The following is a 22,835-nucleotide window of genomic DNA, read 5'->3' as shown; positions in this document are numbered from 1 at the left end:
AACATGACCTGTCCATCTTGGGTGGCCCTACATGGCATGGCTCATAGTTTCATTGAGTTAGACAAGGCTGTGGTCCATGTGATCAGATTGGTTTTCTGTGATTCTGGTTTTCATTTCTTCTGCCCTCTGATCAGTCAGTCAGTTCAGTCGCTCAGTCGTGTCTGACTCTTTGCAACCCCATGAAACACAGCACGCCAGGCCTCCCTGTCCATCACCCACTCCTTGAGTTTACCCAAACTCATGTCCATTGAGTCGGTGATGCCATCTAACCATCTCAACCTCTGTCGTCCCCTTCTCCTCCTGCCTTAAATCTTTTCCAACATCAGGGTCTTTTCAAATGAGTCAGCTCTTTGCATCAGGTGGCCAAAGTATTGGAGCCTCAGCTTCAACATCAGTCCTTCCAATGAACACCCAGGACTGATCTCCTTTAGGAGGGACTGGTTGGATCTCCTTGCAGTCCAAGGGACTCTCTCAAGAGTCTTCTCCAGCACCACAGTTCAAAAGTATCAATTCTTCTGTGCTCAGCTTTCTTTATAATCCAACTCTCATATCTATGACTACTGGAAAAACCATAGCCTTGACTAGACTGACCTTTGTTGACAAAGTAATGTCTCTGCTTTTTAACATGCTGTCTAGGTTGGTCATAACTTGCCTTCCAAGAAGTGTCTTTTAATTTCATGGCTGCAGTCACCATCTGCAGTAATTTTGGAGCCCCAAAAAATAAAGTCAGCCACTGTTTGCACTGTTTCACCATCTATTTGCCATGAAGTGATAGGAGAAGGGTAAAAGACTTATGGAAGCTTCCTGATGGGAAAGACTGACTGAGGGGGAAACTGGGTCTTGTTCTGATGGGAGGGGCCATGCTCAGTAAATCTTCAATCCAATTTTCTGTTGATAGGCGGGGCTGTGTTCCCTCCCTGTTATTTGACCTGAGGCCAAACTATGGTGGAGGTGATAAAGATAATTTTGACCTACTTTGAAAGGTCCCATGCTTGCACTGTTGCACTCAGTGCCCCCAACCCTGCAGCATGCCACCACCAACCCGTGCCTCCACTGGAGACTCCTGGACACTCATCGGCAACTCTGGGTCAGTCTCTTGTGGGGTCACTGCTCCCTTCTTCTGGGTCCTGGTGCACACAAGGTTTTGTTTGTGCCCTCCAGGAGTCTGTTTCCCCATTCTTGTGTAAGTTCTGGCAGCTCTATGGTGGGGTTAATGGCGACTTCCTCCAAGAGGACTTATGCCATACCCAGGTCTACTGCACCCATAACCCCTGCAGCAATGTACTGCTGACCCGTACCTCTGCAAGAGACATTCAAACACAGTTCTGTCTCAGTCTCTGTGGGGTCTCTGGGTCCTGGTGCATACAAGGTTTGTTTGAGCCCTCTGAGTGTCTCTGGCAAGTATATAGTTTGATTCTATATGTGATTTCACCCCTCCTACTGTCTTGCTGGGGCTTCTCCTTTGCCCTTGGACGTGAGATAAGAGCCAAAATTATAAAACTCTTAAAAAATTTGAGGTAGATATTTTTGCCTTTGCCTTGACAGTAGATTCTTAGATATGACACTGGAATCATTGTGAACAAAAGAAAAAATACTGAGCTGCATCAAAATTAAAAGCTTTGTCCATCAAATAGCTATCAAAAAAGTGAAAGGACAACTTACATGATGGAATAAGATATTTGCAAATCTTATTTCTCTTAAGGTCTAGTATCCAGACTATATACAAAACACTTATAATCCAAGAACCAGAAGACAACAGAATAAAACAGTGGGCATAAAACTTGAACTTGTTTTCCAAAGGAAGAAAACAAATGACCAACAAGCAGAAGAAAATATGTTAAACACCATTAGTCATTAGAGAATACAGTAAAGACCACAATGAGTTGCTGCTTCTCCCACATTAAATGGCTATAATTAAAAAGAACAAACCAGAGGACAAGCATTGACAAAGAAGTTGATAAACTGAAGCTCCCATACAGTGCTGCTGGGAATGTAAAATGGTTCAGCTGCTCTGGAAAATAGTTTGGTAATTCCTCAAATAATGAGAAAGACTTTCCTTATGACTCAGCAGTTCCACTCCTAGGTATATACCTCATAGAATTGAAACTAGGTACTCAAATACATGTACACACAAGTTCTTGAAAGCAATACTTACCACAGTCAAAAAGTAGAAACAACTGAAATGTCAATCAGTGAATGAATGAACAGACAAAGTGTGTAAATACATATGTGAAGTGAGTGAAAGTCTCTCAGTCATGTTTGAGTCTTTGTGACCCCATGGACTACACAGTCCATGGAATTCTCCAAGCCAGAATACTGGAGTGGGTAACCTTTCCCTTCTCCAGGGGATCTTCCCAACCCAGGGATTGAACCCAGGTCTCCTACATTGCAGGTGGATTCTTTACCACCTGAGCCACAATGAAAGCCCAAGAATACTGGTGTGGGTAGCCTATCCCTTCTCCAGTGGATCTTCCTGACTCAGGAATTGAACTGGGGTCTCCTGCATTGCAGACAGATTCTTCACCAACTGAGCTATCAGGAAGACTCGTAAATACATATAATGGAATATAATTCAGTCACAAAAGGAATAAAGTACCTTCTCTGAGAAACTACCCCTCTTCTACCCTGGAATATGTCAAAAATTTCTACTCTGGAGAGGACAAAATAGAGGCTCTTTAGATGGAGAATACCAGGCACAGATCAAGACATGGGTTGTTGTTGTTCAGTCACTGAGTCATTCTTTGTGACCCCATGAACAGCACCATGCCAGGCTTCCCTGTCCTTCACTATCTGCTGGAGTTTGTTCAAATTCATGTCCACTGAGTCAGTGATGTTTTGTAAAAAACATCCTCTGTCGCCCCTCTCTCCTCCTGCCCTCAATCTTTCCCAGCATCAGAGTCTTTTCCAGTGAGTCAGCTCTATGTATCAGGTGGCCAAAATATTGGAGCTTCAGCTTCAGCATCAGTCCTGCCAATGAATATTCAAGGTGGATTTCCTTTAGGATTAACTGGTTTGATCTCCTTGCAGTCCAAGGGACTCTCAAGAGTCTTCTCCAGCTCCACAGTTCAAAAGCATCAATTCTTTGGCTCTCAGCCTTCTTTATGACCCAACTCTCACATCTGTACATGACTACTGGAAAAACCATAGCTGACTATACAATGGATACTTAAGCAAAACAAACAAACAAAAAAACTACAAAAAAACCCCAAACAAATACCCCCAATGCATACTGAATTCTATACACAGAGAGTCCCTGAAATCCTATCCTCCCTCATAGAAGGCTTATAAAACCATAGGTAGCCAGATTCTTAATTATCCTTTATCTGAACGTACCAACAGTTAATTTATTCATTTGCCTACTGAAAGGCATCTTGATTGTTTCAAGTTTTGGCACTTATCAGTAAGGCTGGTATAAATATCTATGTGCAAGTTTTTGTGTAGATATAGGTTTTTAAGTCCTTTGGGTAAATATTGAGGAGTGTGATTATTAGATTGTATGGAAACAGTATTTTTATTTATTTATTTTTAATAGCCACACTGCCTTCTAAAGTGATTGTACCATTACCAGCAGTGATGGAGAGTTACTGTGGTTTCACATCCTCACTAGCATTTCGTGTTGTCAGTATTCCAGATTTTGACCATTCTAGTAGTGTGCAGTGGTAACTTATTTTTGTTTGTTCGGGTAGGGGTTGGCTATGCTGCATGGCTTGGGGAATTCTGGTTCACCAATTAGGAATCAAACCCTGATCCCCACAGTGAAAGTGCCAAGTCCCAACCACTGGATCACAGGGAATTCCCCTCATTTTTTGTTTTAACTTATTTTCCCATGATGACATATGATAAGGAGTATATTTTCCTATACTTACTTGCCACCTGTATGCCTTTTTATTTGGATGAGATATCTGTTAAGTTCTTTGGCCCATTTTAAAATTTGGTTGTTTGTTTTCTTATTGTTAAGGATCAAAAGATATTTGTATATTTTAGACAACAGTCCTTTTTCAATTGTATCTTTAGCAAATGTTTTCTTCCAGTGTGTGGCTTGTCTTGCTATTCTCTTGACATTTTCTTTTACAGAGCAGACATTTTTAATTTTAATGAAACCCAGATTATCAATTATTGCTTAATAGATTGTACTTTTGCTGTTGTTTCTAAAAAGTTATTGCCATACTCAAGGTCATCTAAATTTTTGCCTATATTTTCTTCTATGAGTTTTCTAGTTTTGCCTTTTACTTTTAGGTTTAAAACAAGTTTTTAGTTAATTTTCCTGAAGGATGTAAGATCTGTATCTAGATTAATTTTTTTTTTTTTTTGCACTTGGATGTCCGGTTTGTTCCAGCACCATTTGTTGAAAAGCCTATCTTTGCTTCATCTATTTTTGTTCCTTTGACAGAGATTAGCTGACTATGTTAATGTCAGTGTTTTTCTGAGCTCTCTATTCTGTTCCGTGCACATTATCTTGATTACTGTAGCAGTGTAGTAAGTCTTCAGGTTGAGTAGTGTCAGTGCTCCTATTTTGTTCTTTGTCTTCAATATTGTGCTGGCTTTTCTGGGTCTTTTGTCCCTTTATGTAAACTTTAGAATCAGTTCCTTTTTGTCAATTCACTTCTTTTTTAATTGGAGGAAAACTGCTTTACAATGTTGTGTTGGTTTCTTTCTGGAAGCATGAGGTCTTCTGCCAGCATTTAGTAGGTGTTCTGTAGGAGTTGTTCCACATGCAGAAGTATTTTTGATGTATTTGTGGGGAGGAAGATGATCTCCACGTCTTACTCCTCCACCATCTTGAGAGTCTCCCCTAGAATCTGTTTGTTAATATGCACAAAGTTACTTGCTTAGATTTGATTGAAATTGCATTGAATCTATAGATCAATTTGGGCAGGACAGGCATCATGACAATGCTGAGTTGTCATGCTATCAATAAACATGGAATATCTCTCCATTTATTTCATTCTTTAATTTTGTTCATCAGAGTTTTGTAGTCTTCCTTACGTTTTGTACATATTTTGTTAGACTTATTCCTACTTCGCTTTTGGGTGCTAATGTAGATCATATTGTTTCAAATTTCAAATTCCTTTGTTCATCGTTAATATATAGCAAAGAGATTGATTTTTGCATAGTGTTAACCTTGTACCCTGAAACTTTGCTGTAATCACTTAGTAGTTCAGTAGTTTTTTTGTTAATTCTTTCAGGTTTTCTATATAGATGATTATGTCATCTGAGTTGAAAAACAGTTTATTTATTCCTTTCCATTCTGTACTTCTTTTATTAGCATTTACTTTTTCTTATCTTACTGCATTAGCTTGGACTTCCAGTATGATGTTGAAAGGAGTGGTAAGAGGAGACATCTTTGCCTTGTCCTGATCTTAGTGAAATATTTTCTAGTTTCTAGAAGAAACTCATTGGGTTTTGTAGGTGTTCTTTATCAAGTTGAGGAAGTTCCACCTCTATTCCTAGTTTACTGCAAGTTTTTATCATGAATGAGTGTTGGATTTTGCCAAGTGCCTTTTCTGAATCTGTTGATATGACCAAGTCATTTTTCTTCTTTGGCCTGATATTATGGATTACATCAATCAATTTTCCAGTGTTGAACTAGTTTTGCATATCTGGGAGAAACTCCACTTAGTTGTGGTGTGTAATTCTCTTTATATATTGTTGGATTTGATTGCTAACATTTTGTAGAGGATTCTTGCATCTATGTTCATGAAAGTTATTGGTCTGCCATCTTCCTTTCTTATGGTCTGTTTCTGGTATTGGAGTAATGCTGGCCTCAAAGTATGAGTTAAGTATTCCCTCTATTTCTATCTTCTGAAAGATGTTACAGGGAATTGGTGCAATTTTCTCCTTAAATTATTAGTAGAATTCAATACCTGTATCTGAGCCCAGTGCTTTTAGTTTTGGAAGATTATTAATTATGACTCCATTTCCTTAATCGAGATAGGGCTATACAGATTGTCTATTCTTTCTTGTGTGAGTTTTGGCAGACTGTGTCTTTCAAGGAATTGGTCAGTTTCATCAAGATTGTAAAATCTATTGGGATAGTTTGTTCATAGTGTTCCTTTGTTATCTTTTTAATGTTCATGGAATCTGCAGGGACATCCTCTCTTTCTCATATGATATTAGTACTTTTTTCTTAGCTCAGGGAATTCTAAAGGGGAAAGAATATAAAAGAGAATGGATATATGTGTGTATATAACCTATTCACTTTGCTATACACCTGAAACTAACACAACCTTGTAAATCAACTATACTCCAATTGGAATTTTTAAAACCAATGCTACAGTTTATACTAAAGAATTTGACAAAGATCAAGTAAATATTGAGACTATGGATCAATAGAAGAGATGGAAATTTTAAAAAGTGCCTTTACCACTGATGAAGCTAATTGAAACATGTAGCCTTTCATCCACAGCTGAGTGGACTTGCTATTTCTTCCCTTCAGAAGAATACCAACAATAATTGGCACAGCTAGAAAGCACAGACCTTCTGTGCATGGGTGAGAATAGATGAGAATTCATGCTTTCTGCAAATGAGCAGACTTAACAAAAGAATCCAGAAGTGGCCAAATTGTAATTCCATCTCCTAAACTTTCCTGTAGGATTAGTCATTTCTCTTTGCCTGGTAATGTATGAATAAGGGACATAGAGAAGCCAGAAATGTCAATTTAGCTGAAGTTGCCTCTGTAAAGATTCAGAAAAACTGACAAAAAGTTTCCTACCTAACAATCCACATGCAATACTTTATTATAGAAGTTGCATTTCAAATAAATGGATAATTCAATGAATGTATTAGTGTTCCTGGCTAACTTTTTAAAATACAGTTAAATTCTAAAAGTTGGTACATTTCATAAAGACAGTTTGTTTTCTATGTATATTATATAGTATAGTAAAAACTCTTTTAAGAAGTATGTGTGATATGAGATCATTTTAATTAAAAAATGCATATGTATTTATTCATGTGCTAACACATATATATTTATGTCAATCTGGAAGGACATGCATGAAAATGTTACCAGTTGTTTCTAGGTTATGGAAATGTAAGTCTTATTTACCTTTTCTTTTACAGTAATCACGTCTTTTTACTCAGCTAAAATAAAATTATTTTTCTATTAATGTTATATGGCCAATTGTTATTATAGCCTGAATTAAACCAGTAGATAGAAACAATGTTTTAAAACTTTTAAAAACTATTTACACAATCTTACACTCAGAAATACTCAAAACTTAGGTATAGTTAGGAATACCATTTTTCTGATAGTAGCTAAAATAAGATTTCAATTGTGTATGATAGTATAGAATTAGGAAGTCACAATCCTGATTTATTATTCTAACGTACATAATTATGGCATGTACATAGTACCTATTTCCTAGGTTTTCTGTTTCTTAGGTTAATTATATTTTATCCAATGAACAAATGTAATGATGTTACCAAAACTAAAATTGGGGCTTCCCTGGTGGCTCAGTACTCTTGCCTGGAAAATTCCATGGATGGAGGAGCCTGGTAGGCTGCAGTCCATGGGGTCACTAAGAGTTGGACACTACTGAGTGACTTCACTTTCACTTTTCACTTCCATGCATTGGAGAAGGAAAGGGCAACCCACTCCAGTGTTCTTGCCTGGAGAATCCCAGGGACGGGGGAGCCTGGTGGGCTGCCATCTATGGGGTCGCACAGAGTCAGACACGACTGAAGTGACTTAGCATTAGCATGGTGGCTCAGATGGTACAGAATCTGCCTGCAATGCTGGAGACCTGGGCTTGATCCCAGAGTTGGGAAGATCACTGGCTACCCACTCCAGTTTTCTGACCTGGAGAATGCCATGGACAGAGGAGCCTGGCAAGCTACAATCCATGGGCATCATTAACTATTTCTTGCCATTGCTGTAAAACAATAGTTTTTTCCCTGAACAATAGATATTCTTACCTTAGATTTTGCTTTAGCTAGCTATATATAAGCTAAAATATTATAATTTGGTTTAAAGTAATGTTTACCTTCCTTTTCTTTATTTAGGTATAATGTCCACGGCTTGGGATTTGTATGATTCTTACAATGCTATGGAACTTTCATCTTTACCACCAAAACGGTCTATGATTGACTCAAGTAGTAAAGCAAATGTACCTTCAAAAGACTGGGAACAAACGGTGGCAGGGAGTAATTTAGAAAAAAGTAAGATTTCATTTATTTCAGTTTTTTAAAAATTGGGATAATTGAATTAAAACATTAGATTAGTTTCAAGCGTGCAACATAATAATTTGATCTTTGTGCACACTACAAAGTGATCACCACAATAAGTCTAGTTACTGTCACTCTATAAACTTCCCTCTCTAGCCATTTCACTTACCCCTCAACCTCCTTCCCCTCTAATAGCCATCAATTTGTTTATGAGTTTTGTTTTTATTTTTTATATTCTGCATATGAGTGAAATCATACAGTATTTGTCTTTCTCTCTCTGTTTTATTTCACTTAACATTGTTGTTCAGTTGCTCAGTTGTGTCCAACTCTTTGCAACCCCATGGACTACAGCACACCAGGCTTCCCTGTCCTTTACCAACTCCCCGGGCTTGCTCAAACTCATGTCCATTGAGTCAGTGATGCCATCCAACCATCTCATCCTCTGTCATCCCCTTCTCCTGCCTTCACACTTTCCCAGCATCAGGGTCTTATTTCTAATGAGTCGGCTCTTCTCATAAGGTGGCCAGAGTATTGGAGCTTCAGTTCCAGCATCAGTCCTTCCAGTGAATATTCAGGGTTGATTTCTTTTAGGATGGACTGGTTTGATCTCCTTGCTGTCCAAGGGATTCTCAAGAGTCTTCTCCAACACCAAACTTCAAAAGCTTCAATTCTTCACTGTGTACAGCCTTCTTTATGATTCAGTTCTTACATCTGTACATGACTACTGGAAAAACTATAGCTTTGACTAGACGGACCTTTGTTGGCAAAGTAATGTCTGTGCTGTTTAGGTTGGTCATGGTTTTTCTTCCAAGGAGCAAGTGTCTTTTAATTTCATCGCTGCAGTCACCATCTGCAGTGATTTTGGAGCCCAAGAAAATAAAGCCTGTCACTGTTTCCATTGTTTCCCTATCTATTTGCCATGAAGTGATGGGACCGGATGCCATGATCTTAGTTTTCTGAATGTTGAATTTTAAGCCAGCTTTTTCCCTCTCTCTTTCACCTTCATCAAGATCCTCTTTAGTTCCTCTTCACTTTCTGCCATAAGAATGGTGTCATCTGCATATCTGAGGTTATTGCTGTTTCTCCTGGCAATCTTGATTCTGCTTGTGCTTTATCCAGCCTGGCATTTCACATGATGTTATCTGCATATAGGTTATATAAGCAGAGTGACAATATACATCCTTGACGAACTCCTTTCCCAATTTAGAGCCAGTCCATTGTTCCATGTCTGGTTCTAACTGTTGCTTCTTGACCTGCATACAGATTTCTCAGGAGGCAGATAAAATGGTCTGGTATTCCCATCTCTAAGAATTTTCTATGTTTTATTGTGAGCCATACACTCAAAGACTTTCATGTAGTCAGTGAAACAGAAGGAGATGTTTTTTCTGGAATTCTCTTGCTTTTTCTATGATCCAACGGATGTTGGCAATTTAATCTCTGGTTTCCCCTGCATTTTCTAAATCCAGCTTGAACATCTGGGAGTTCTCGGTTCATGTCCTGTTGAAGCCTAGCTTGGAGAATTTCGAGCGTTACCTGCCAGTGTGTGACATGAGTGCAATTGTGCAGCAATTTGAACATTCTTTGGCATTGCCCTTCTTTGGAACTGGAAAGAAAACTGACCTTTTCCAGTCTGTGGCAACTGCTGAGTTTTCCTAATTTGCTGGCATATTGAGTGCAATACTTTCACAGCATCATCTTTCAGGATTTGAAGTAGCTGGAATTCCATAACTTCCACTAGCTTTGTTCGTAGTGATGCTTCCTAAGGCCCACTTGACTTCGCATCCCAGGATGTCTGGCTCTAGGTGAGTGATCACACCTTCGTGGGTCATTAAGATATTTTTTGTATAGTTCTGTGTATTCTTTCTACCTCTTCTTAATATCTTCTGGTTCTGTTAGGTCCATTCTGTTCTTTATTGTGCCCATCTTTGCATGAAATGTTCCCCTGGTATCTAATTTTCTCAAAGGAATTGTTTTCCTCTATTTCTTTGCATTGATCACTGAGGAACTCTTCCTTATCTCTCCTTGCTATTCTTTGGAACTCTGCATTCAGATTCGTATATCTTTCCTTTTGTCGTTTTCTTTTCACTTCTCTTTTCAGCTATTTGTAAGGCTTCCTCAGATAACCATTTTGCCTCTTTGCATTTCTTTTTCTCGGAGATGGTCTTGATCCCTGCCTTCTGTACAATGTCATGAACCTCCGTCTATAGTTCTTTAGGCACTCTATCAGATCTAATCCCTTGAATCTACTTGTCACTTCCACTGTATGCAAGGGATTTGATTTAGGTCATACCTGAATGGCCTAGTGGTTTTCCCTACTTTATTCAATTTAAGTCTGAATTTGGCAATAAGGAGTTCGTGATCTGAGCCACAATCAGCTCCCAGTCTTGTTTTTGCTGACTGTATAGATCTTCTCCATCTTCGGCTGCAAAAGTATAATCAATCTGATTTCACTATTGACCATCTGGTGATGTCCATGTGTAGAGTCTTCTCTTGTGTTGTTGGAAGATGGTGTTTGCTATGACCAGTGCATTCTCTTGGTGAGACTCGTTTAGCCTCTGCCCTACTTCATTTTGTACTGCAAGGCCAAGCTTGCCTGAATCCCGGTATCTCTTGACTTCCTACTTTTGCATTCCAGTCCCCTATGATGAAAAGGACCACTTAACTTAATGTCTTGCATTTCCCTGATAATTGGTGGTGTTGAACATCTCATGTGCCGTTTGGGAAAAATGTCTCTTTAGCTTATCTTCTTTTTTTTTTTTTTTGCTATTGTGTTCTTTGAGCTCTTGGTGTTAATCCCTTATCAGATATATGGTTTGCAAATATTTTCTCCCATTCAGTAGGTTGTCTTTTCATTTTATTGATGGTTTCCCTTGCTATGCAGAAGGTTTTTAGTTTATTTCCCTCTGTATATAAGACAGTATTTTTTCCTTGGTGCTTTGTATATTTTTGTTTTGTTTTCGGTTTTCAGAAGCTTGAGTATGGTGTATCTTGGTGTGAATTTCTTTAGGTTTATCTTTTTTGGAATTCACTGTTTCTTAATTCTGTATGTTTTTCTTTGCCAAATTTTGGAAGATTTCAGCTATTATTTCTTCAAGTACTTTTTTGGTCTCATCCTTTTCTTCTCTCCCCAATGATGTGAATATTATATATCTTGTTAGAGGTCTCTGGGCCTCTATTCATATATATATATATATATATTTTTTTTTTTTGCAGATTATTTTCTTTCTGGTTTTCAGATGTGGTAATTTCTATTTTTCTCTTCAAGTTCACTGATTCTCTTCTCTGTCCCTTCCATTTTGCTGTTGAGCCCATCTGTTGAATTTTTTGTCAGATATTTTTTATGTTAGATATATTTTATCTGTTGTCAGATAATTTAAGCATCTCTGTCCTCTTAGTGTTGGTTTCTATTGATTTTGTGTGTTTTTTTGTTTCATTTAAGTAGAGATTTTCTTGGTTCTTTGATCAGTGACGTTCAGTTGAAATTTAGAGACTTGGGGTATTATGTTTTGAGAACTGGATCTTGTTTAAACTTCATTTTTAGCAGGATTTGTTTGACACTATTTTGACAGGGAAATTCACTGCTCCATTACCGCCAGGTGAAAGTAAAAGTGGGGTTTACTGCTCCATTTTGTGTGTGTGTGTGTGTGTGTGTGTGCACATGCTCACCTTCACTTAGTCGTTTCTGACTCTTTGCAATCCCATGGACTGTAGCCCACCAGGCTCCTCTGTCCATGGAATTTCCCAGGCAAGAATATTGGAGGAAAAAAAACAAAGAATATTGGAGAAGGTTGCCATTTCCTACTCCAGGGGATCTTCCTGATCCAGGGATTGAACCTGGGTCTCTTACATTTCCTACATCGGCAGGCAGATTCTTTACCACTAGCACCACCTGGGAAGCACCCATTACTAGAGTAGAAATCCATATTTTTCACTTGCCCTTCAATTACACTGAGAGAGGGGATCATCTCATTTCTGTTCTGTAATGTTAGATGGGGAGCTCTAACCTTGTGTAAGGTAGATAGTGAGCTCTAACTTCCATTGATACCTACATGGCTGGGAGGGATAGGAGCACCTCATTAACACTTCCTGACACCATGGATTGGAACTTGGCTTTTTTACTTTGGGACAGTTCTGTAAGTTCTGACTGTACCAATCCAACTCTGACTATTGGGAAGAACCTTGTTACTGCCAAATAGCTGTGGAATTCCATGTTTCCCAAGAGATCTTAACTGACATTGCACAAAGGGCAGCACAGTCATTTTTTTCTTTTTTGGGTAGGATTGAAAGTCCTAGCTCCTTACTGAGCGTTTTCTGACACCACACCCACTGGAAGGCTGGGAGATTGGAAAGCCTTGTTAGAATTGGCAAGAATGGAAGTCTAGACTTCCCGCTTGGCTAGTGGTATTTGTGGAATGGGTGGGGCTAGAATTTTTTCTGTTTTTCCTGGAGAGAAATGGTTATATCCTAAGTTTTCTTTCTTGCAAGGTTGTTGTTTTCCTGGGTTTTGGCTAAAGAGAGGAGGTTTGTCTGGAGTATCTGCAGTAATAAGAAATCCAGGAAACGCACCACTGTGTCATTCCCTGGGTCCTGAGCAATCTTTTTCCTCTGCCTTCTTCTGACAAAGGCTTTCAAAGGCTTCCTCTAAAAAAAAAAAAAAAAATTAATGTCCCAAGATTTTTAGTTGTATTTAGCAAAGGAATAGGGAAAAGTGTGTTTACTCCATCTTCATGGATGCAGGATTCCCCTTCATTCTGTTTTAACTAAGTAATAAGTAGAATATCATTCCTCAAATATGTACACATCCCGATCTCAGGAACTTATGAATAGGTTACCTTACATGAGATAAGAGACTATCCAAATGTGACTACATTAAGGATCTAAAAGAGGGAGGTTATCCTGGATTATCTGAGTGGACCCAAACCTATCAAATGGGTACTTTGGAGTATTTTTTCCATTTCTGGTCAGAGAGAGATATAATGGCAGGACCATCAGAGAGATGCAATGTTGCTGTCTTTTGAAGATGGACGGTGGGTTGGTGGTTGCTTCTAGAAATTGGCAAGGAAATTAATTCTCTAGAGCCTTCAGAAAGGAACATAACCCTAATAACCTTTTGGTTTTGGCCAAGTGAGACCTGGGTTGATCTCGAACCTAGAGAACTTTAAATTTGTATCCACTTTAAATTTAATTTTAAATTTAATCTAGAACTTTAAATTTAGTCCACTAAATTTTTGGTAATTTGTTATAGCATTAATAAACAACAGTAGTGTAGTATTCCTATAAAGCAATAAATTAAACCTTTATCTGAAGGTGTAATGAAGACTGATAATGATTTAATTTCAATTTGAATAAAAATATATGGAGATACAAATTACCTTATGAGTTATCATTGCTTATTTTCTGAAAGCAGCACATTTTTTGATTCCAGAATGAGATAATATATGTATATCTTGCATGTGCTTGGTTCCTACAAGACATTCAATAAGTAACTATTAAAGTTGTTGTGAATACTGGAGGAATACAAATAGTGATGGCAAAATGTCATTGATAAATCTTTAGAATGTACAAACCAGCTAATATTATAATATTTGAATTATGTTACCATTGCATCATATTTGTATTTTACAGTTAGTGAAGGTAGTTCTCTAATGGATATTGAAAATGTAATTCTGGCTAAAGTTCGTGATGAAGAAGAAGACAACTCAGATGCAGTATTTAAATCTGATAAGTTTCAGCAGGACTTATTTTTTATGGAACGAGTTATAATGGAAAATATATTTCAGCCAAAACTTGCAGCTTATCGTCAGCTTCCTATTTTAAAAGGTATTTAACACATTATATACTAAAACATCTTTTAAAAAAATAGTGTTGTTTTGAAATAAAGATTGTATACTTTAAAAAAGATATTTAAATATAATCGCTTTTAGACAAGCTCAAGTAATTAAAAAAATAAAATGGTATTATTATTTCTAGATGCAGTCTTTAAACTGAGTTATCACTTATCAGGGAGAAGAAAATGGCAGCCAACTCCAGTAATTCTTTCCTGGAGAACCCCATGGACAGAGGAGCCTGGTGGGTTGCAGTCCACGGGGTTGCAAGGCATCAGATATGACTGAAGCGACTTAGCACATACACACACATCACTTATCAGAAGACATTTTTATATAGTTTCCAGCACTAAAAGGGAATAGCAGGAGAGTCCAGACCTGGAAGCCCAAAGAAAGAGATAGTCTCGTAGATTCAAAACCTCATAAGCTCTTTCCTCTCTGTTGTTCCAATATTGAATTATTCTCTCATAGTCAAACACCCCTTTCCATTGCCATTGATACTTTCCAGGTTCTAGCTTTTATTACCTCTCCCTAATTTTATTACACAGGCATTCTTCCTGTTCTTGTGGCTACAATATTTTTAAAGATTTGAGAGATTATTTAATTCAACTTTTCAATTTTTGAATGAATGAAATGAAGGTTATAGAAACTTTCTAAAGTTGCATCAGTTCACTTCAGTCACTCAGTCATGTCTGACTCTTTGCGACCCCATGAATCGCAGCACACCAGGCCTCCCTGTCCATCATCAACTCCCGGAGTTAACCCAAACTCATGTCCATCGAGTTGGTGATGCCATCCAGCCATCTCATCCTCTGTCGTCCCCTTCTCCTCCTGCCCCCAATCCCTCCCAGCATCAGGGTCTTTTCCAATGAGTCAACTCTTCACATGAGGTGGCCAAAGTATTGGAGTTTCAGCTTTAGCATGGGTCCTTCCAATGAACACCCAGGACTGAACTCCTTTAGGATGAACTGGTTGGACCTCCTTGCAGTCCAAGGGACTCTCAAGAGTCTTCTCCAACACCACACTTCAAAAGCATCAATTCTTCAGTGCTCACCTTTCTTCACAGTCCAACTCTCACATCCATACATGACCACAGGAAAAACCATAGCCTTGACTAGACAGGCCTTTGTTGGCAAAGTAATGTCTCTGCTTTTGAATATGCTATCTAGGTTGGTCATAACTTTCCTTCCAAGGAGTAAATGTCTTTTAATTTCATGGCTGCCATCACCATCTGCAGTGATTTTGGAGCCCCCAAAAATAAAGTCTGACACTGTTTCCACTGTTTGCCCATCTATTTCCCATGAAGTGATGGGACCAGATGCCATGATCTTCATTTTCTGAATGTTGAGCTTTAAGCCAACTTTTTCATTCTCCACTTTCACTTTCATCAAGAGGCTTTTTAGTTCCTCTTCAGTTTCTGCCATAAGGGTGGTGTCATCTGCATATCTGAGGTTATTGATATTTCTCCCGGCAATCTTGATTCCAGCTTGTGCTTCCTCCAGCCCAGGAACATATCACTGATCATTTAAAAAAGAAAAAATAGTAGTTCTGCTTTTAGTTAGGATGTAAATAATTATGAGAGAATAGGAGAGGACAGGCTGATGAACTATAGTAGTGTTGCAGTTTTGCTCATATGATGACATCCAGATAAGAGTTCAAAGAGGCTGCTGCTGCTAAGTTGCTTCAGTCATGTCCGACCCTGTGCGACCCCATAGATGGCAGCCCACCAGACTCCTCCGTCCCTGGGATTCTCCAGGCAAGAACACTGGAGTGGGTTGCCATTTCCTTCTCCATTGCATGAAAGTAAAAAGTGAAAGTGAAGTCACTGTCGTGTCCGAGTCTTCGCGACCCCATGGACTGCAGCCTACCAGGCTCCTCCATCCATGGGATTTTCCAGGCAAGAGTACTGGAGTGGGGTGCCATTGCCTTCTCCATCAAAGAGGCTGAGATGACTGTAATTGGAATAATAAGATATTAGGAAATTATGTAGAGAAAAAAAAACCTCCATAAATCTATCATTTAGTCTTTCGACACATTTGATTTCTGACTGGCCAGAGGGGTAGAAATAGGGTATTCAGTAAATATCCAGAATGGCCATACCTTAAGAATGAAGACTAGTCTAGACCCTCCTCCCACCAATAAACTTTTTAGCTAATTTAAAAATTTTAATTTTTAAAAGCTAATTTTAAAAATCAACCTAATCTGAAAGTAAGTTAACCGCTCAGCAAAACAAACTTCAATACAGTATTGTATCGAAGAAAACACAATGCAGACATTCAGTGCTGTAACATTTATAATGCACAGCACCCAATAAAAATTTGCTAGCTGTGTAAATAGGCAGGAAAATGTTAGCTAAAGCTAAAAAAGACAGTCAATAGAAACAGATAAAAAGGTGACTGAGATGGTAAAAGACAGATAAGAACTTTTAAAAAGCTATCATACTCAGAATAGCCAAGACCATATTGAAGAAGAAGAAAAAAGTTGGAGGACTGACATCATCCAACTTCAAAAGTTAGTTAAGTTACAGTTGTTATTGTGGTATTGGTGAAAGAACAGACACATAGATCAATGGAACAGAATAAAGAGCCCAGAAATAGATCCACATAATTATAGTCAACTGATCTTTGACCATAGCATATTGAAAAGCAGAGATATTACTTTGCCAACAAAGGTCCATCTAGTCAAGGCTATGGTTTTTCCAGTGGTCACGTATGGATGTGAGATTTGGACTGTGAAGAAAGCTGAGCACCAAAGAATTTATGCTTTTGAACTGTGGTGTTGGAGAAGACTCTTGAGAGTCCCTTGGACTGCAAGGAGATCCAACCAGTCCATCCTAAAGAAAATCAGTCCTGGGTGTTCACTGGAAGGACTGATGCTAAAGCTGAAACTCCAGTACTTTGGCCACCTCATGTGAAGAGTTGACTCATTGGAAAAGACTGATGCTGGGAGGGATTGGGGGCAGGAGGAGAAGGGGACGACAGAGGATAAGATGGCTGGGTGGCATCACTGACTCGATGGACATGAGTCTGAGTGAACTGCGGGAGTTTGTGATGGACAGGGAGGCCTGGCGTGCTGCGATTCATGGGGTCACAAAGAGTCCGACACAACTGAACAACTAAACTGAACTGAACTGAACTGATCTTTGACCAAACAGGAATGGCAATATAATGAGGAAAGAAAAGATAGTCTTTTCAACAAATGATACTGGAACATCAGGATATTTATAGGCAAAATAAATAATCTAGATACAGACCTTATACCCTTCACAAAAATTAACTCAAAATGGGTCAAAACTTCAATGAAATATGCAAAACTATAAAACTTCTAGAAGACAATATAGGAAAAAATCTGGATAGCCTTGGGTATGGTGATGATTTTTTAGATTTGACACCAAAGGCACAATCTATTAAAAGAAATAATTGATAAGTTGGACTTTATTAAAATTAAAAATCTGCTCTGTGAAAGACATTGTCAAGAGAATGAGAAGTCAAGTCCCTGACTAGAAAAAAAATATGCAAAGGACATACCTGATAAAGAACTCGTCCAAAATATACAAACATCTCTTAAAACTCAACAATAAGGAAACAAATAACAATTTAAAAGCAGACAAAAGACCTAATAGACACCTCACCAAAGAGATATACTGATGGCAAATAAGTTTAAGAAGATGTTCATCATTATATGTCATTAAGGAATTTCAAATTAAAACATCAATGAAATACCACCATACAACTATTGAATAGCTAAAATCCAAACCATGATACCACCAAATGCTGGCTAAGATGTGGAGCAACAAGAACTCTTATGCAATGTTGGTGGGAAGGCACAATAGTTCAACCACTTTGGAAGACAGTTTGGCAGTTTCTTACAAAACTAAGCATATTGTAACCATATGGTCCATAATTGAACTCCTTGGTATTAACCCAAAGGAGTTGAATACTTATTTCCACACAAAAATCTGCACACAGATGTTTATTGAAGATTTATTCATAACGTCCAAAACTTGGAGGCAAACAAGATGTTCTTCAGAAGGTGAATGAATGAAAAAATTGTGGTAAATCCAGACAATAGAATATTATTCAGCACTAAAAAGAAATGAATTATCAAGCCATGAACAGACACAGACAAAATCTAAATGCATATTACTAAGTGAAGGAAGCCCATCTGAAAAGGCTACATATGCTGTCACTCCAACTATATGACATTCTCGAAAGGGCAAGTTTGGAGACAGTAAAAAGATCAGACATTTCCAGGGATTAGAGGTTGGGAGAAATGAATAGGCAGAGTATATAAGATTTTTAGAGCAATAAAACCATTCTGCATAATACTTAGTGGTGGGTACATTTCACTGTACACTTATCCAAATTCACAGAATGTACAACACCAAGAGTAAATACTAAAGTGAACTATATAGATTTTGAGTATTAATAATTTGTCACTGGGAGTTCACTTATTGTAACACTGTACTATTGGTGCAGGATGTTGATCTGGAAAAGGCTATGTGTAAATCTGGGTGTGAGTATATTGGAACTCTTCATTTGGGTTCAGTTTTGCTGTGAAACTAAAACTACTCTAAAAAAAAGTCTTTTAAAGAATAAGTTCTAAAAATATGCTTAAAGATTTAAAGGAAAAAATAAGAATACAATGATGATAGGAATGAAAGCTACATATAGGACAAAATGGAACTTGTAGAGATGAAATAGAATACATAGTACTTGAAATGAAAAAATTTACTGCTTGGGTTTGACAGAATACTAAAAGACAAGTAAGAGGAACATTCCAAATTAAAGTACAGAAATAAGTCTAAAAAAATAGAACTTTGGCGACCTGTGTCCCAAGGTCATGTGGTTTAATATATATGTAATTAGAATTGTAGTAGTAGAATACAGAGGAAGAATAGAAAGATATTTGAAGGAAGAATTGCTAGAAATTTTGTATATTTGAAAAAACTTTAAATCAATAATTATAAGAAGCTCAATGAAATCCAAGCAAGATAAACACAATGAAAAGCACACTGAAGTATATTATAAGTACTATATAAGAAAAAACTAAAAGTTGCCAGAAAAAATTCATTACATACAGGGGAGAAATTAATAATGCCCTTATTTCTATATCAGAAGCCAGAACACAATGCAATGATATTTTTACTGTGCTAAAAATTATGTATCTAGAGAAAATATCCTTCAAAAATCAAGATGAAATAAAAACATGTTCAGACAAACAAAAGCTGAGAGAATTCATTGTCAGCGGACCAGCATTGCAAAAAAAAGTTAAAGGAAGTTCTTCAGGCTGATAGAAAATAATAACAGAAATTAGAATCTACAGAAAAGAATGGAGAGTGCTAGAATTTGAAAATGTGAATAAAAGTAAGAGACATTTCCCACCATCTGAAATTTCTTTAAAGATGATTAAGTCAACAATATTGTTCTAGTTTTATATGGTAAAGCAAAGGACGTGGAATAACTAAGTCAATTTTGTAGCAGAAGAATGAAGTTGAAGGACTTTACTATATTACAGGTGACTGACTATAAAGATACAGTAATCAAGGCAGCTGAGTATTTGTCTAAGGGTAGACATAGATGATTGAAACAGACTAGTGAGTCCAGAAATAAGCACAGACGTATATGGTTAACTGATTTTTAACAAACATGTCAAGGTAGTTCAATAGAGAGAAGTTGATCTTTTAAAAACAGTGCTGAAAGAACTGGATATCCTTATGGGGAGAAAAAATGAGCTTCAATCCTCACGTCCTATTAAATGCATAAATTAAGTCAGAATGGACCATAGATTTAAATGTAAAAATTAAAACTATAAAGTTCTAGGACAAGATAAAAGAAAAAAATATTTGTGATTTTAGCATAAGAAAAGATTCACTTAATACACAAAAGTCCCAAGTGCAGGTGTGTTCATTTGTGTCCAACTCTTTGTGACCCCATGGGTGGTAGCCCACCAGGCTTCTTTGTCCATGGTATTCTGCAGGCAAGAATAATGGAGTGGATTGGCATTCCCTTCTCCAGGAGATCTTTCCGACCCAGGGATCAAACCTGCATCTCCTGCATTGGCAGGCAGATTATTTACCACTGAGCCATCTGGGAGGCCCCCAAATCCCAAGGCATAAAAGAAAAAAATCAATAAGAATTTTGCAAGAGTTAAAATGTCTGCTCTTTGAAAAACACTGCTAACAGTAGGAAAAAAATGCAGGGAAAAATGCAAGCAACAGACTAGAAGAATATGTTCGCAATATATACATCTGAATAAAGACTTAGACAACACACATTTACTTCCTCACAATTCTAGAGACAGAAAGTCCAAGATCAAGGTGCCAGCAGGGTTGGTTTCCTCTGAGGCCTCTCTTTGGCTTGCAGATGTTCACCCTCTTGCTGCCTCTTTACATGGTCTTTTCTCTGTGTGTGTTCATCCCTTGTCTCTCTTGGTGTATCTAAATTTCCTCTTCTTATAGGGATATCAATCAATGGATTGGGACCCTCTCTAATGGTCTAATTTTAATGTAATCACCACTTCAAAGTCCTTTCTCAAAATATTGTTACATTCTGACATACTACATTCTTGTGTGTGCTCTGTATGTCACACAGACTTGTGTCACACAGTCTTGTGCAATTCTTTGCCACCCTATGGACTGAAGCCCTACAGATTTCTCTGTCCATGGAATTTCCCAGTCATCACCAGCTTAACCAGGTGGTGACGAGTGGGTAGCCACTCCCTTCTCCAGGGGATCTTCCTGACTCAGGGATCGAACCTGTGTCTCCTGCATCATAGGTGGATTCTTTACCTCTGAGTCATTATGACTTCAATATATGAATTTTGGAGAGAAACAATTCATCCTATAACAGACAGTCATCTTATAAATTCTCACTTAATCTGTATAAACAATAAAGTTCTAGGTCAAGTGTTTCTAATTTGAAACACCAAAAAACAAAGTCACAGCCCCTTAACCTATTCTAGACTTGAGCCAGTTTATAGAACCAGACTGTCTTGAATGAAGGGGAGACTGGGTCACTTTGAGAACGTTTCACGCTACATTGCCAAGAGTGTGTACTGTTAATACTCATCCCAGCTTTCTCCATAAAGATCTACAGCATTTTATTAGAAGGACTGTACACTGTGGATAAGGAAACCATCAGAAATTTCATGGATTACTGAACACTGGCTCTCAGTTCACACTAACTCAGGGAGACCGAAAACATCACTGGGGTCCACTAGGATTTAAAATCAGGTGAACAACAGAATTTTAGTTCAGGTTCATCTACAGTGTGTCCACCCATCATCTTGCAGTTATTTTCCCTGTTCCAGAATGTATACTTGAAATAGAAATATTTAGAAACTGGCAGAAGCCCCCATGTGATCCTTGGCTTGTGGAATGAGAGCTAATTTAAGAAAGGGTGAAGTGGAAGCCCCTAGAGCTGTCTATACCTATGAAAATAGTAAACCATAGCAATGCCACCTTTCTGGAGGGATCTGAGGGATTAATACCACCATCAAGGACTTGAAATATGCAGGAATGTTGACTCCCACCGTTCAACTCACCTATCTGGCTTACACAGAAAACACATGACTCTTGGAGAGTAGCAGTGGATTATTGTAAGCTTAACCAGGGGTGACTCCAGCTGAAGCTGGTGTTTCAGTTAGAGTCTCATTGCCTGAGCAAACTAACACAGCTTGTGGTACACAGTGTGTGGATGCTGATGCTTTTTCCCTTCAGTACCTGTTGGGAAAACCAAAGCTATTTGCTCTCAGCTGGCCAGGTCAGCAGTATACCTTCACTGTTCTGCTTAATGTCATAATTTAGTCTGAAGCAAGCTTTCCCTTCAGCAAGACATCACACTGGTCCACTACATTGCTGGTATCATGTTGATTGGACCTAGTGAACAAGAAGTAAACTTACTGGCAAGACATTTGCATGTCGGATGGTGAGAAGTAAATCTGACAAAATTGCAGGGGCCTTCCACCTCAGTGAAATTTTCAAGGGTCCAGTAGAATATGTCAAGATATACCTTCTAAGGTAAAAGATATGCAGTTGCATCTGAGTCCTCTGCAACAGAAAAAAAAAGAGAGAGAGAGAGAGAGACGCATTCCTAGTGGATCTCTTTGCATTTCATTGGCGGTGGTTTAGTTGCTAAGTCGTGTTCGACTATAGCCCACCAGGCTCCTCTGTGCATGGGATTTCCCGGGCAGGAATACTGGATTTCCCAGGCAAGAATACTGAAGGAAATGGGTTGCCATTTCCTTCTCCAGGGCATCTTCCTGACCCAGGGATTAAACCTGGGTCTCCTGCATTGCAGGTGGATTTCTTACTGACTGAGCCATAAGGGAAGCCGTCTTTGCATTTTAGAAGCAACACAGTCCTCATTTGGATGTTATTCTGGTTCATTTACTCAGTGATCTGAAAAGCCAATAGCTTTGAGTGGGGCTCAGAACAACAGAAGATTCTGCAGCAGGTTCAAGCTGCTGTTCTAGGTGCCCTGTCCCTTGGGTGTTATGACCTAGCAGGTCCAGTGGTGTCTGAAGTATCAGTGGTAGATAGAGCTGTTCTTCGGAAACTTTAGCAGATGGGTGTAGAGCACCATGATCTTCTTTTCATTTGATTTAATTTTAGAACCAGAACCTGAAGAGCCCGGAGACTTTTTAGTAGATGGAAAACTTGAAGTGGTCGAAGAAGAGGCTAAGAAGGAAGAGGAAGAAGATTTAGAAATAAGTTCAGAACAATCAACAATACCAGCCAATTTGGAACGACTCTGGTCCTTTTCCTGTGACCTAACCAAAGGCCTTAACGTGAGCAGCCTTGCCTGGAATAAAGCAAATCCAGTAAGTTATCAAATGTTTTAATAA

General features: G+C 38.3%; 1 protein-coding gene across 10 annotated transcripts in view; it reads left to right on the top strand.

Annotated features, from left to right (window-relative positions):
• Positions 1–22,835, top strand: part of DNAI4 (dynein axonemal intermediate chain 4) — a 98,529-nt gene that overhangs the window by 45,965 nt on the left and 29,729 nt on the right. For 6 of the 10 annotated variants that reach the window (XM_086390429.1, XM_086390434.1, XM_086390431.1 and 3 more), the window contains 3 exons: positions 8,002–8,157; positions 13,789–13,983; positions 22,603–22,811. In XM_086390429.1, the coding sequence (XP_086246555.1) occupies positions 8,002–8,157; positions 13,789–13,983; positions 22,603–22,811 (560 nt within the window). The remainder of the gene's footprint in view (positions 1–8,001; positions 8,158–13,788; positions 13,984–22,602; positions 22,812–22,835) is intronic. The other 4 variants (XM_086390435.1, XM_086390433.1, XM_086390432.1 and 1 more) reach the window with 3 other exon arrangements.

This window comes from Bos grunniens, chromosome 3 (genome assembly GCF_055505025.1).
Source record: "Bos grunniens cultivar Pamir isolate PY7600 chromosome 3, Bosgru_T2T1.0, whole genome shotgun sequence".
NCBI lineage: Eukaryota > Metazoa > Chordata > Mammalia > Artiodactyla > Bovidae > Bos > Bos grunniens.
Note: the sequence above shows the minus strand (reverse complement) of the source record. Positions and strands in the feature narration are given on the sequence as shown.